Source organism: Molossus molossus, unplaced genomic scaffold, assembly GCF_014108415.1.
Source record: "Molossus molossus isolate mMolMol1 unplaced genomic scaffold, mMolMol1.p scaffold_m16_p_11, whole genome shotgun sequence".
Classification (NCBI taxonomy): Eukaryota; Metazoa; Chordata; class Mammalia; order Chiroptera; family Molossidae; genus Molossus; species Molossus molossus.
In genome coordinates this window covers 5,319,704-5,336,400 of record NW_023425346.1, presented here as the reverse complement: position 1 = coordinate 5,336,400, position 16,697 = coordinate 5,319,704, and the positions used below count along the sequence as shown (strand labels likewise).

Genomic DNA, 16,697 nt, shown 5'->3' with positions numbered 1-16,697 from the left:
GGAGGACATTAATATATTAGCTACAGGTGTCAAGGGCTGACAATAATCACTGGCAATAATCATGTGCAAGTGAAATGGAAAATTCCAGGGATTCAGGTCTAGTCTCTCCTAGAACTGGGTGTCCTATAGTAATGCTTAAGTAGAAATGAGTTTCATGCTATTTTAACCTGTTTTAATACTCAATTTATTATAAGTAATAGCATCCTCCAAAAAAGAAATCCCAGTAGACCCAGTGATTAGCCAGTGTCCACATGACCCTATCCGTGCCTTGGCTCCCTCTTCTCCTCCGTGGGAAAAGCCGAGAATTCCATCCTGTGCTGGTCCTACCCTCTTTCAGCTTCTGGACAACCAGGGGCGTCCACTCCACCAAGCTCAGGAGAGGAAGACTGCTGCAGAGAGTGCATGACTGTTCGCTTGGATACTCTTCACTCCATCGCCTTGTCAACATTACATTTATAACGGTCTGGATCCCCCCGGCAGAGGGTAAATAGATCCATAGCAGCGCCGTTGGCAGGGAAAGGGATACCAGCCCATGGGAATCATAGGTAGGATGGCTGTATGATCACATTAACAGTAGATGCTGTCTTCCTATACTGTTATGTGACACACATTCTCTCTTACGTCCAGAATAAATGAATGCAATTACTACTACCCCTACTTTGTGGAGGAGGAAACCAGGCTCAGAGAGTGAAGTTGGTGAGTGACCATTTAGGATGTAAGCTCTAACATGCCTGATTCCAAACCCATTCATGTCCCACTGCACTGCCAGGCACCATAGTGAGGAGGGACATGCAGTGTGTGAGCCTGCGGACCCTCATCTAGATCTAGGTGTATCTAATTACATGAGGTGAAGCACCTTCACGTAAGAATAACTGCCTTTCATTCCTACAGCTGCCATGTTTATTCCTTATACATATTTTCCTTAAAAAATAGTATAGAGCACTTCATATGTGCCTGCTGGTATGTTAGGTAGCATGGAGGTAAAGCCATGAATAGGACTCAGGTCCTGTCTTTGGAAGCCACAGATACCCGTGCTGAGAACGAGAAGGGATAGAGAAGTGTCCATATCTCCAAAGGTCAGAGGACGGCCCATACTTTCAAGCTTCGCTGATCCACCAAGAATCATATGGATGCAACCAGCAGAGGCAGCTTTGCTCCTGAGAGTACACATTTGAATAGCCCAGGTAGGTGTTGCTTTATCTCCTTTAAGGTGATCCCGTCAGAAACGAAGAATTGACCACATTGTACACTCCCAGCCAACAGCAGTCGAGGCCACATCCTGGCCCACCTGCCCGTCCCCCGACCCGCCGAAGTATGACTTTAAAAAAGAGTTTAGAGGGGCAACGAGGGGCAACTCTCTCTTCTCTTTCTTGCCACCCACTCTGGTCTGGAGGCACTAGGAGTGCAGCGTCGTGTTCAAACACGCAGAAGGAGGACTGGATTGGGTGGCTCCTTATGCAGTCATTACTGCTATCACTGCAAACAGTTATTGGGCCTTTATTGCATGGTCGTCCTTATACCAGATACTTTACTTATAGTGTCACATAATCATCTAAACAATAACAAGTATTACAATAATATGACCTATATTCCAATTGAGAAAAGTGAACTCAGTGAATTAAGTAATTTGTCCAGGTCATTTAGTGCTGGAGTTAGGATTTCAGGGTTGTCAATTTCGAAGCCTGAATTATAATAAATATGCTATTCACCATCCATAATTAAAGTCTGGCCCTACATTTTACTTTTAATACACCGCAGCTGAGCACGCAGGCCTTTATGCAGGAGCCCTCCCTAGGAGAGACGCGTTATCTGAAACAGGTCATGGTACCCGTGAAGGTCAGACTGCGAAGGTACTCCTGGGCAGGTGGGGTCCGGGCTCACAGGGCCCCATTCGAACACTGCCTCTAGCACTTGTTGGATTTGTGACGTTGGGAAAGTCATTTAATTCTGTGACTCAGCTTCCTCATCTGTAGAACAGGAATAATAATAGCAATTGCCTTCCTGAGTCAGTGTGAGGGGAAATGAGTTAACATCAGAGTTTAGGAAATGAGGGTCACCAGATGGCTGGAGAGTTGGGGTATGGAGTGAAAGGGGCGAAGGGGAAGACATGCCAATTGGCAGCTCTGAAATGTCACAGGAATGGGAAGTGAATCCCAGAAGACACAGGCAATGCTTTATAATAACTGTGCATGGTACCAGGTGGGCGCTAGACCTCAGATGGGATTACTGCACAGATTATATCATTGTCTAACCACTAGGCTGTGCACCTAAAACAAATATATAATTTTAATAAAGAAAATAAACTTAAAAAATAAAAGTTAAGAAGTATGACTTTAAAAAATAATTTAGAAATAGACCCATATATTATTAAATAATAACAGTAAAAATAGCTGCCCTTTATTGTACTGTAATGTTAATATGCTATTAGCACTATTATATTTGATTAGTGAGGAAAACCTAGTATTTCGCATAGCCTAAAAGAGATACTCCAAAGCCTTAAAACACTTTAATACTCCTGACCGCCCAGTGATCATTTTCACTTGAAAGAAATAAATTTTTAAGTAAGTAGGCTCTTAAGAGCAGGTGAGTCTGAGCTCTCGTCTGTTTGACTTGGGGTATCTACACGGCCTAGCACACTGCATGGTCCACCTAACACTCTGGGATTTTTGTGTGATGAGGACTAATTTGAACTTTTCATCAATAGCAGTCATGTCATGGCCTCTGATAGACCCCATAAAACATCCTTGGGGAACATAGCCAGGCAAAGATACACAAAGCTGGGCACTTCCTTCGAAGGCCACCCCCGAGTGAAATAGATTAGTAACGACAGCTGCTCACAACCGAGGACCGTCCGTAGTCGGAAACAACCCAGCACAGCTGCCTTCATTCCCTGGGGAGGCAGAGGGTGCGTGGTCATCTGGAATGAGTCCCTGGGGCATGCTGGTCAAGGGTGCTTTGGTTTCACAGAAGCAGACCTGACTTTTACCGAGTACCACAGAACATGGGCTAGATCTCGGCTCTTATCATGAAGAGATTCATTTGAACTAGAAAATAAAAATAATCCATTTCTTGTCCCTGAGATGACTCCTATTGAATTTCTTCATGGGAAAAAAAATGCAGGGGAAATAGTAGCACATCCCATAGAACCCAGGTGCAATTCAACACTGCTTAGCTTCAAACTAGAAAGTATGAGACGTGCAGTTAGAAAGCTGTGGTGATTACTGAGACTGCTATTTCAGGGTGACCTACGCGTCAAGACAAGGTCCGATTACATGAATGAATCCAAACATTGTATCACTCAGAGAGATTGTTTCACTAAGAAACTCTTGGACATGATATGAGAAAATGGCCCACGTTGTTATAGTTTGAGTCAGAAATGGGCTGTGGTGTGGAGATGCTATTTAGTAAAGAACTGGAAATTACCAAAACAAGGCGAGGCATCGAGAACTCCAAGCATTCACAGTGAGATACTTCTTCAGAGCAGTCTCCTGGGAAGCCACACACCTGTCCCCAGGAAGGTAACACACATTTCCCAAAGAAATGTGTGTTATTTTCAGTTGAGGCACACATGGACTGTTGAAGTGCACATGCACCATGCAGCCCCGAGTGTGTGCAGTTTCTAGTCCGCCCCGTGACTGTGTTCTCTCCTCTCCTGCTGAAGTGGGGCAACGGCGTGTGAGTGAGAAAAAGCATCTGCATTTGGGATATTTGTTGTTTTCTTCCTCATGGCCCATCTCGCTCTGGTACGAACACCCCAGCTTTCTCTTGGAAATAACCTCTTCTTGTTCTCAAAACCACATAGTTCAAACAGAGCGGCTGCCTTCGGCCCTCCAGGGCTGCAGCTGGTGCGCGGTCCATCCACACCGGTCAGTGCCCTCTAAGTTCTTGGACAGTGTTATCATCTGGCATTATCACTTGAAAAAAAATTGTACTTAGAGACTCATTCTAGTACTTTTTTCTAAAAATTTCGAAATGATCGTCTTTCCTCCCACCGGGATTGCTGAAATGCAAGTATTTAAGCATGAAATTGCTGATTCTGCTCTGTTACCATCCACATTCTGCCTGAGAATGCATCCCACAGAGAGGTAAGAAGAGTCAGAAGTGGAGGGAGAGAAGACACAGTCACAAAGACCGAATCACAGCCCTATTTGAACGTCTGATCCCCGCTGTGCCGAAAGCAAACCCCCACTTTGAACCTCCCATTTTCAGAAACCATGATATTCTCTATTGTCATCCTCACTGTTTAAGCTGCTATGAGCCTGACACATCCCGGAAAGACCCTAATTGAGAGCGACTCACACTACAGTCTCAACACGCCCGCGCTCAGAACCTGCCATGGAGGGCACATCCGCAGGCCTCCGAGCACGCCCCACGGTCACCGTTCCAGGGTCAGGAGAACAGCAGTTCCCGGCTTATTCCCACAGCTTCCAGAAAGCAAACATGGACTAGGTTTACACTAATACTGATTGGGTGGGTGTTAAATACCAAACACTTCACATATAATATCTCATGGACCCCTTACACAGCTCTACAAATTAACTGAACTGTCATCGTCCTCATTTTACCAACAAAATACTATAGACTAGAAAATGCCCCCATGGCCACAGGACAGGAATTGGAGCAGACAGAGCCAAATACGAGTTAATTTGTCTCTAAAACGCTGAATCTGTGTGTGTGTGTGTATGTATGTGTGTGTGTGTGTGTGTGTGTATATATATATATGTATATATATATATATATTTGCTTCCAGTTTAATATCAACTGCACCAGATTTGAATCATAAGTGCCCAACTGTGTACAAAAAAATACAAATAAAAAAGAATTAGAGTGGCCGTCTTTTGAAAGAGTGCTTTGAAGTGTGTACCTCTCCTTTACATGCACACGCTGTGTGGCGCTTCGTAAAAATGGAAGCCCGGCTTGTCTTCCACACGATGTTCGGGAAATGGTTCAACCTGAAAGCAATCAGGGACTCTATTCAAAAACACTCTGATGTTGCAGAATACACAGTAGTCTTCGAGCTCCAAACTGAGGGATTTGAGAGAATTAAAGATCTTTGTTTTATGGAGGTAATCAGAGCTCACTTCATTTTAACAGGCCAGGGGAAAGTTCTCGCAGCGAGCCCTGCAATTTCCAGATTAGCTCAGTGTTATGCTGGCTGAGCAGGAATGGTTCCCAATCTCCATGTGGCTTCTTAGGGCCACGTAAACTTGGAAGCTGCAGGAGAGCAGAAACATCATCTGAGAAGAAGGACGCATCTGTCCGGCTGAGCTCTGGCCTATCAGACTGGCGGGCAGGAGGGGATTAGTCAATGCTAGCTGCAGGGACAGCCGTCCTGTGCGCGCCCTGGGCGGGCTCTCCTGTGACCCTCTATCCAGACCCTGTTAGCTCAAGTGTAAAGGCAGCACCTCGGCCCCTTCTGCCCAGCCTTCAACATGTTTCAGTGTTTTTAAAAGTAACAACTTTCTACATCAGCAGTACAGTCAGAAGTCTTCTCTCAAGAAGAAAATAATAATGCATTCTTTCACTCTAAGTCACACTCAAAATTGTTTGTTTGGTTTTTATTTTACAATCAAATTGAAGGATATATGCTGGCATGGTAAATTAGGAAAAAAACAAGACCATAAAAATTAAAGGACAAACAAAAAAGGTACGTTTTTTTTTTTTTACAAGTTTCAATTGTTTCCACTTTCTAAATCTATCTGAAAGTCTCTGATCTTGTTACAGGGCCAAGTTCGATACAGACAGAAACACACAGATAAGTACCGCTGTTTGAATGTAGGCAATGCACTTCTACAACTTCTAAAAAATTAAGTAATTTTCCAGAAGTGGGTGATCTTGTCTGAAAGGACCATTTCTCTAAATATGCACTCTCTCTTTTTTGTTGTTAACGTTAATTTCTCTTAAATCCACTGATGAAATAGACCAAAACAAGAAATCATCCTTGAAGTCGAGGGACATCTGAAAACAAAGGAATAAACGCAGCGACATCCCAAGACTTACCACAGGTGGACACCCACAGCGCAGTATTAGCAAGTGTGGCTGCTACTTCCATGGACTCGTCCCTACATTGTAGCAGTTCTCAAGAGACTGTTTTACGTACCCTGGTGTGTGTAGCCCATACACGTGGCACCATTACTGGCACCAAATTGCTGTCCTCTAACATGCTGGATCGGACCTTCCTTTCCCAGAGAGAAAACAAATATCTTGCTGTTGCTTTACAGTAGAATGTTATCAGTGGTACTGAAGAAAACTAAAAATAGGTTGAACACATGTTTGCTCTTTGTATCTTCTGTAAAAAACACTCACAAATCCATGCTTTAGTGTGAACATGACCCACAGAGGAGATTTTTGTAAAATTGTGGAGAATCACTGCTTCTGTCATTAATACCACATATCCATCTCTGCGTCCATTTTTCCCGTATCCTCCATCTCTATCCACATCCTTTCTGATGCATGAGGCTTATTTCCAAGAGGTCCCCAGGACAAGGGCTCCTCCATACCAATGATGCTGATGGTCACATCCCCTTCCCTCACCTCCAGCTGGACACCTGTCATAGACCAGAGTGTGGAGGATAATGGCGAGTCCTCCCGCCCCTGTCGGGTCCACAAGAGTGTAGATGGAAGAAAGGCCAGCCAGCAGAGCCCCTGCTCTCCGCACAAGAAGGCCATGGGCAGGGTACTTTTCCCCGACCACAATCAAGTCCTCCCTATCTTTTCTCACAAACAGTTACAGACAAAAGTGACAAGATGGCCCTCATATTTTAGTAGCTGATTTTAAAGTATCATCCTTTCCATCTCATGTGTTATGTGTCAAAATGCAGAAATGCCACAGGAGAATCACAGGTAGTGGCAAGATTAACGGGGGCGTTTTTTAAACCCGAGAAGCTTCCAGAGCTTTTGTCACACAGAGCAGGTGCCGTGAGAGAAGCCTGCGCGCTGAGGTCCTACAGCCCGAACTGCCCCTCCTCCCGGGCTCTTCTGATCTGACTGAAATGAGAGTTAAATGACTCAAGATATACTACTTAAGAAGCAAAGGACAAACAAAAGTCTATATACCCAAAAAGTAATTCTGCTTCATTAAAACTACAAAGGAGCTCCCATAAGACTCTCAGCTGATTTCTCAGAAGAAACTTTGCAGACCAGAAAGGAGTGGCAAGAGATATTCAAGGTGATGAAAAGCAACGACCTACAACCAAGATTACTCTATCCTGCAAAGCTATCATTTAGAATCTATGGACATATCAAGAGTTTCCCAGACAAGAAAAAGCTAAAGGAATTCATAACCACCAAACCAGTATTACATGAAATTTTGAAGGGTCTTCTTGAAAGCGAAGAAGAACAAAAATATGAACAATAAAATGGTAGTTAATACATATCTATCAACAATTGAATCCACAAACAAAATGAGCAAGCAGAACAGAAACAGACTCATAGATACAGAGAACTTTTTGTTGCTTGCCAGGTGGGTGGGAACTGGGGGGATGGTGAAAAAGATGAAGGCTTTAAGAAGTACAAATTGGTTGTTAGACTGATAAACCTCAAAGGGTAAGGGGGAGGGAGGGTGGGATGAGATAAAGTAAAGAACTTCTTTGCACATATGTACAACCAATGGACACTGACAATAGTGTGGGGAAGGCAGACAGGGGGCGGGATTGGGGGGGTCAATGGGGGAAAAGGGGAAAAACATCTGTAATAGATTCAACAATAAAGATGAGTTAAAAAAAAACCAACAGACATTGTAAGGTCTTGCTAAGCTTCAGGAAACAAAGAGGACTCCTCAGTTTGAGGGCAGTTTGGGGGAGACAATGACGTATGGCACTGACCCATACATCAACACGACAATTTTATCAACGGAAAATCCCTGAACCACCTTGAGGAAGAAGAGGGATCCAAGCCTTGAACCCTTGCTAATTGATGATGTTGAATCTAAGACTCCCACATTAAGTTTTAGTCAAAAGTAGGCCAAATAATAATGATAATAATAATAATAATAATAATAATAATAATATAAAGAAATAAACATAAATACTGACCACCTTTGATGTGGCTCTGAATTGAAAAATAAAAATAAAAATGTAACAAAAATAAAATGACATGTAATAGTATTAATAGTCACACCATTTATGCTGAGACTTGAACCAGGGTCCTGTTGTCATGAAGACATGGAGCTTAAATTTCTACCCCCTCTCTGTCCAGAGAAAATCCAAAGTGAGAAAGTGACCTAATCCTACGTTGGTACTACCTCTTGGCACCTGGAAGAAGTAAACACAAATCTGAAAGAGAGTTTCCCAATTTCTGATGACCAAGTTTTTCAAATTAATTCCAAACAAATATGAAAGTACAGGCATTTGCAGACACACACACATACCCCCACACACACAGTGTAAGAGGAGACATGAGAAACATTTAGAAAACAGAAAATAACAGATTCTTGAAGACTTCTGATATCGAGATTACCAGAGACAACATGTTTAATAAATATAACTTAAAGATAAAAAGACAACAAAAAAATGTGAGAAAAAACAGACATTCTTAACAAGCATGTTTGAAATAGAATCAAAATATGTTACAAATTTTTTTAAAAAATCAATAAAAATAAATTACTCATTAAATAGGTTAATGGGTTATTAGACATAAATAAAGAGAGAATTAGTAAATTTAGAGATAAAAGCAAATAAATTGCCCAGAATATAAGATAGTAAGACAAAGAGTATAGCCTACTATAAAACTATGGTAAGAGACCTGAAAGTAAAGTTAGAAAGTCTAAGATTTATTGAGTGTACATCTAACATAATTAAATGAAGGAATAGGAAAAAGAATTATTACTTGATATGCTGAGAATTTTGGAGAACAAATGAATAGAAAGACATAAAAATACATATGAACTAGATACCTAGATACAGGAAGTAATGAATAATATAGAAAACATAAAAATATCCAATCAGACATGTGAAAACAAACCTACAACCAGACACAAGGCAATACAACTGCAAACACCATATTGAAGAGACGACCTTCAAAGCAGCCTGTGGTCAGTCCCTGGCGGATACTGGCATGGGCTGGGGCTCGGGTGGTCACAGACTTTCAAGGCTGGAAAGGCCCACAGCGGGGCGCCCACAGCGGGGCGTCCGCAGCCACAGCAGGAAAAGGAGAGGAGACAACAGTGTGTGCTGGACAGGCTTCAAGACTGGCTCCGTCGCACCAGCGTGAGTCTCCGACGCGTGTTAGTGACCATTCCTGGCATGGATGCTTCCTTCCTTTTTTAAAAATATGTTTCATTGAATTTTTTTTTTTTTTTTTTGAGAGAGAGATAGAAACATCAATGTGAGATGTCTGGCCGGTGTAGCTCAGTAGTTGAGTGTGGACCCATATACCAAGAGGCATGCAGGAGGCAGTCAATCGATGTTCTCTCTCATCAATGTTTCTCTCCCTCCCTCTTCCTTACTCTCTCTCTAAAAATAATTAAAGAAAAAAATTTTTTTTAAAAAAATCATCGTTGTAAGAGAAACATCGATCGGCTGGCTCCTGCATGCCCCTCACTGGGGATCAGGCCTAAAACCTGGGCATGTGTCCTGGCTGGGAATCCAACCTGGATCTCTCGGTCTTTGGGATGATGCTCAATCTACTGAGCCACATCGGCTGGGCAACACTTTCAAACTACCTTTGTAACATCACTGAATGCAAAATTGGGCAGAGATGTGTGTACTGTGTCACAGGTTCTTACCTCGCACAGGGCCAGTTTGAGCTCATCCCATCACACACCTGAATAGTCCTTTCAACATCTCAGGGAAAATAGCCTTCCATTTTTAATCATATGTCTAGCAAAATTATCCTCCAAGAATAAATGTAAACTAAAGACAACTTTTTTTTTTTATCCTTACATGAGGATAAAAAAAATTTATCTTCAGATAGAGCGGGAGGGAGAAAGAGAGAGAGAAACATCAATGTGAGAGAGACACATCAACTGGTTGTCACCCACATGACCCCAACCAGGGATGGGGACAAACTGCAACTGAGGTACATGCCCTTAGCGGGAACCGAACCCAGGACTCTCTGGTCTGCAGGCCGATGCTCTAGCCGCTGAGCCAAACTGCTAGGGCCTAAAAACACCTTTTAAATAAAGGATGCCTGACAAAGAATAACTTCAAAAAGGATTTACCACAGAAAGAAGAAAATTAAACCTGGTGAATAGAGAGTTCCAGTCAAGATGACAGAGGAGGTACATGTGCCCCCCCCCCACCCGTGACACATCAAAATCAACCAAACTGCAGAACAATCGACTGCGAGAATCACCTGAAAACTCGCTGAACAGAAGTCCTACACCTGAGGATATAAAGGAGAAGCCAAGTCAAGACTCACAGAGGGCAAAGACCTGGAACAGGCTGGCCCCACACACATGGGCTGGTTGGGAATATGGAGAGATATCTCATCTGCAGGTGAACCCGCGAGTAGTCAAGGCTTTCTTCCCCACACTGGGCACCCAAACTGGAGCCTCAGTGTCAGGACGAGGAGCCCCGAAACATATGGCTGTGAAACCAGTGTTGACTCTGACCCCTGGGTGACAGGGAAGGCTGCTGGAAACCCAGAGTCCTCTTACGCACAGGCACTCATCCTAAGTCCAGCAAAGGGACGGCAAGTACAAAGGCACCAGAGACATATGGAGAGAAACTGAGTTGTGTGGCTTCAGGGTGAGGGCTGACGGGACACGGCTGCTGTTGCTGTGTCAGCCCTCCTCCCACACAGCCTGCAGGAGGGTGCCAGATCTGAATCTATTTTAACCTGCTGAACACACTTGTCCCACCTTGATGAGACCCCACCCCAACCAGTTCATGTACCCTAGAGAGGTTCTTTCAGCAGCTGCACCTTACCAACAACCAACAAGGAGCAGCTGGCCTCAGGGTGCTCTGTGCCTTTGGATGAGTGGCCCCAGTTCTGGTACCAGCGGAAGCACAGCCTCTACCATGAGCCTCCAGGCTCAGCACAGGCAGCTACTGACCACTGATTGCTTTGTAGTTCCTACCAGATGGCACTGGGCCAGTCACAGACAGTGGTTGAAGCTGTCCAGCACCAAGGTTCTTACCAAGAAGATGCAGAACCAGCACCTGATGGCAGGCTTCAGACCACCACAGAGCAACAGGAGATCAAACCCAAAGGATGATCTCAGGAGCAGCTGCCCACCTGGGGCGAATCCTGCTCTGTGGGGTCAGCCCCTGAATGGTAACTGGTATGCTGTGGTCATGGCCAAGCCTCAGAGCCAGTCAGCCTGAGGGCCCATCCTACATTACTGACATGCCAACAGCAACTGAGGCTCAACTATAAAGGTACACCAATTATATAAGCCAGCACTGTCAAGACTGGAGATGTAGCAGACCTACCTAGTACACAGAAATAAAACAGAGGGACAGCCAAAATGAGGAGACAAAGAAACATGTCCTAAATAAAGGAACAGAGGGAAAAAAAAACCTGAATGAAACAGTCGGAAGCAATCTACCAGATGTAGAGTTCAAAACAGTGATGATGAGAATGCTAAACTAAGGGGAAGAATAGGCGAACTCAGTGGAGAATTTCAAAAAAGATATAGTAACATAAAAAGGACATACAGACCATTAAAAGAACTAGTTAAAATAAAGAATACAATGATGGAAATAAAAATATACTAGAAGAAAGCAACAGCAGACTAGAAGAAGCAGAGGATTGAATAAGTGATTTGGAATATAATGTAGCAGAAACCCCTTCAGAATGCAAAACAAACAGACTTTATTTTTTTATTTATTTTTGTTCTAAGTGTTATATACATTTATTTATTTTTTAAATTAATTAATTAATTTTTGTTACAGATGTTTCTCCTTTTTCCCCCACTGATACCCCCTCCCCCCTCCCCACCCTGTCCCCAGCTTTGTTGTCCATGTACAATGTTCATGCATACACGCATATAAGTTCTGTGGTTTATCTCTCCCCCCCACCCTCTCTTCTGGGGATTGTCAGTCTGTACCACATTTCCACATCTCTGGGACTACCTAACTCCTTAGACTGTTATGTTCATTATATTCCACAAATAAGTGAGAGCATGTGACATTTGTCTTTCTCTGCTTGGCTTGTTTCGCTTAGGATAATACTCTCCAGGTCCCTCCATGTCATCTCAAAGGATAAGAGATCTTTCTTTCTTACATCTGCATAGTACTCCATTGTGTATATATACCACAGCTTTTTTATCAATTTGTCTACTGATGGACATTTGGGCTGTTTCCAGATATCAGCTATTGTAAATAGTGCTGCTACGAACATGAGGGTACATATATTCTTTCTGATTGGTGTTTCAGGCTTCTTAGGGTATATTCCTAGAAGTGGTATTACTGGGTCAAATGGCAGTTTACTTTTTAAAAGGTGAGGATATTTTAAGGGACCTTTGGGATGAAATCCAGTTTAATAAAGTGTGCATCATAGGAGTACCAGAAAGAAAAGAGAGAGAACAAGGGATTGAAAACCTATTTAAAGAAATAAAGATGGAAAAAAGGTAATCTGCAAAGAAAGCACATACTAATTTAGGAAGCACACAGTCACAAAGATGAACCTGAAAACATACACAGTAGAACACATCGCAATTAAAATAGCAAAGGTGAATGACAAAGAGATTATCTTAAAAGCAGCAAGAGAAGAGCAGATAGTTACCAACACGGGAGCTCCCATAAGGCTGTCAGCTGATTTCTCAGCAGAATGTTTGCAGACCAGAAGGAAGGTACACAATATTTAAAGTGACAAAAAGCAAGGACCTATAACCAAGGCTACTCTACACAGAAAAACTATAATTTAAAATTGAAAGAGAGATAAAGAGCTTCCAAGAAAATAAAACTTAAATGAGTTCATCACCACCAAACCAGTATTAGAAGAAATGAAAATGCAATTTCTTTAAGAAAAAAAGAAGGGGAAAAAAAGATTTAAAACTATGAATAAAATGGCAATAACTACATACCTATAAATAACTACTTTAAGTGTAAATGGAATAAATGCTTCAATAAAAAAAACACAGTGTAAAGGATTAATAAGAAAAGAAGACTCATACATAAGCTGTCTCCAATAAATCCACTTTACATTGAAAGACACACAGACTGAAAGAAAAAGATGTTTCATGAAAATAAAAAAGAAAGCTCAGGAAACAGTACTTATATCAGACAAAATAGACTTTAAAACAAAGGCTATAACAATACCTAAAGAAGGGCTCCACAATTACACTTCTGGGTATTTATTTGAAGAAACACAAAACGCTAATTTGAAAAGATATATGCGTCCTTACACTACTGCATTATTTACAATAGCCAAGAATAGAAGCAACCTAAGTGTTCACTGATAGATGAATAAATTAAAGATAGTATACACACAATGCAATATGACCGAGACATAAAAAAGAATGAAATCCTGCCATCTGCAACAACAGGGAAGGACCTAGTGAGCATCATGCTAAGTGAGATAAGTCAGACAGAGAAAGACAAGTACCATGTGATTTATTTCTATGTGGTATCTGTATAATAAAATAAAAAAAAATGAACAAAACAGAACGAGTCTTATACACAGAGCGCATTTTGATGGCTGCAGTATGGGAGGGGGTTAGGGGTTAGTTCTGCATAACTTCACAAGGGAATTTTACCAGTCAAAGCAGCATTAACACCTACCTTCAAACAATGCCAAAAAATTCAACAGGAGAAAAGGCTTCAAAATGTATTTTATAAAGCCAGCATTGCCTTGATTTCAAAACCAAGGACATTATACAAAATAATTATTGGCCAATATTTCCTTCTTTTATTTTCTTCTCTCTCTCTCTCTCTCTCTCTCTCTCTCTCTCTCTCTCTCTCCCTTTCTTTCTCTTCCTTCTTTCCTCCCTCCCTTCCCCCTCCCTCTTTCTTTTTTGAGGAGGCCCTTCCAGTATTTATTTTTCTAAAATACTTAATTTACAAATTTTGTTGTTGTTAATTCTCACTAGAGAATCTTTTTCCATTGATTTTAGAGAGTGTGAAAGAGAGAGAGAGAAACATTGATGTGAGAGAGACACAGTGATCGGTTGCCTCCCACAGGACCCCAATGGGTGCCAGGGATCCAAGCTCTAACCCAGGTATGAGCCCTTGACCAGAATATAACCCACAACCCTTTGGCCCACAGGCCAACACTCCAACAGCTGAGGTAAACCAGCCAGGGATATATATATATATATATATATATATATATATATACACACATATATATATTACAGATGTCTCTCCTTTTTCCCTCTTTGACACCCTCCTCCCCTATTTTTATCTGTAATTGAAAAAAAACAAAAAGAAAAAGTGGTAAGTGGAAAGTTCAGAAATAGAGGAAGGAATCAGGACCAAGTAGATTATTGGCTGCATTGGTAAAACAAACATAGCAGTGTGTACATTAAATGCTAGTTATTAATAGAAAGGTAATGGAATAAGATATAAACATAAAATTTAACCTTGAAGCAGGTTATTTGATTGTCTCATTTGACTGTCCTTTTGGGGATAAAAGCAAAACGTTTTAAATCTGGCTGCAGCTAGGCTTCTGGGTATACATGATGTTCGAGAAATAGAGTATCTAATGTATAATGTTACAGTGAAACCAGAGTCATTGTCCTGCTTTTTTAGCTATTTTTACTGGCCAACAAGGTCATGGTCACAAGCAGTGTCCTCTCCCGCCATTTTGCAGAGACCTTCTCCTCCTGAGACTTGACACACAGTACAGCGGTCACAGTGACTGCTGGACTTCAGACTAGCATCAGTGATGTCCTGGTTGGCGACGGCTCCCCATAAATCAACTAAAAATGTTGGGGAGTCGGTCTGAAAGACTAACAAGAGTTCACACTGAAATGCTACACAATTTTGTAAGCAAATACTTTCCTGTTTTAAATCTATTCCTTCTTAAAATTCCAGTTATTCTTTCCCACAATGTGCTGTAACTGAAAGACTAAGAAACAACACAATAGAATCATGGGAAAGTAGAACAAATTGAAAATAAGGAGGTAGAAACAAACTCCACCTTAATACGTCACCCCAACATGTAACAGGACTTACTTTTGCCAATTTATAAAACAGATGCTCAGATTGGATAAATTGCAATATTCAACTCTATGCTTTTCATAAGATCATACACGAGACGTAGAAAAATAAATCATTAAAATAAAATATATTGAGAAACTAGAGCAGGTAACACTAAAGTGAAACTGAATTGCTGTATCAATAACAGACAAAGCAGATTTGAGCACAAAGAGACATGAAAGTTTGAAGATAACACCAGTGTTAAAAACTGTCAACTTCATTGGAAAGTTGTCAGTCTGCCCTGCACTTAATAAATGTCTTCACCAAATGTCAAATAAAAATCTAGAGACCTTCCAGTAGAATACAGGAAATCCACAATTAGAGTGGGAGATTTCAATCCTTTTTCAATTGTTGAAGAATTAGTACAGAGATTTAAAGATTTGAGCAATCCAATAATTGGGGTTCTCAAATCCTTAATGTTTTTAGGTAAAAATTAAGTACATTTAAGTAAACAATGAATTAAGCCTTTTAAATTAATAATACATTAATTAGAAATTGATTTAAAAATTACTTAGATTTTTTTGGGTTTGTTTTCTGATAATTTGCCTTACTATGTAATGCAGAGGTCAACGCCAACTCCCCACCCCACCCCACCCCACCCCACACATATCTTAGCTTCTCCTGTACCAGAAGCACTGGTTCTAGATCTTAGGTATGATGGGAGCAAGAAGTTCCAGCCTAGAATCACTTCAGATCCCCATGAAAACCATTCATGTGTTCATTTACTGTCACAAAGCCCACTGGAAAGGTGTGGACTAGCGTACAAACCTGTGACTTTGCCCAAGGTGAGGGACCTCACAGCCCTGAACTCCGCTTCCGGGGAGAAGTTGTAACTGAGCCGGAGCTGCTCGTCCATCTGCAGGGAAACAGAGAGCAGGTGCATCAGCACAGCCTGCAGGGCACACTCTGCAAATAGCTCCAGGACACCTGGGGCCGACCCCCTCTGGGGCTGTCCCCAGAGAGGGGAGAAAGGCCGCCCTCCTGCTCCCACAGTGCACGCAAACCCTCCTTTCCTTCCTCTTGGCTTTCAGGCAGGTCCTCTCCCTGGGAGATGCTGTACAGCTTTTACAGCTACTTGTCTCCCACTGAGAGTTCCGCTCCCAGCTCTCTGCTGCCAACAGACCACAAGCAGAGCCCTCTGGGGAACCAGGAGCATGCTGCCAGGGTTAACCTGGAAGGAAAGCAGGCGCTCGCCCCTCCCCCTTCCCCAGGTGTGCTTCCAGCCAGCGCCTTGCCTTTGCTCCATTAACTCTGACCTCCGCTGGCTCACTCAGGTATGGACACCGGGGGTTTTCTTGAGCAAATACCTCAGTTTGACACCCGCTGACCCTGGGGAGGAGAGGCTAGCGGGGTAGTTGCCACTGACATGAACCTCATCTCGCAGGTGTAAGCAAAGGCCACGACTGGGATTCCGGGGACTTTACCGCTAGAATACTTTTTCCAGAACCTTCTGTGGCTCACTCCCTGCTAATTGCAGACCCGTCTTCTTACTATCCCCCTCCTGTTTCCGAGGCAGGGGTTCCCTAGCCAACTCCCGTTCTTCAGTCCAGTCATGTCCTACCCGTTTCTTTCAGACTCTGAATATTTACATGTTATCCCTAAACTCACCTG

General features: G+C 42.4%; 1 protein-coding gene across 2 annotated transcripts in view; it reads right to left on the bottom strand.

The window, feature by feature from the left end:
* The window catches only part of CNTNAP5 (contactin associated protein family member 5), an 883,849-nt gene that overhangs the window by 43,350 nt on the left and 823,802 nt on the right, over nucleotides 1-16,697 (bottom strand). For both annotated transcript variants that reach the window (XM_036254192.1, XM_036254193.1), the window contains exon 21: nucleotides 15,855-15,942. In XM_036254192.1, the coding sequence (XP_036110085.1) occupies nucleotides 15,855-15,942 (88 nt within the window). The remainder of the gene's footprint in view (nucleotides 1-15,854; nucleotides 15,943-16,697) is intronic.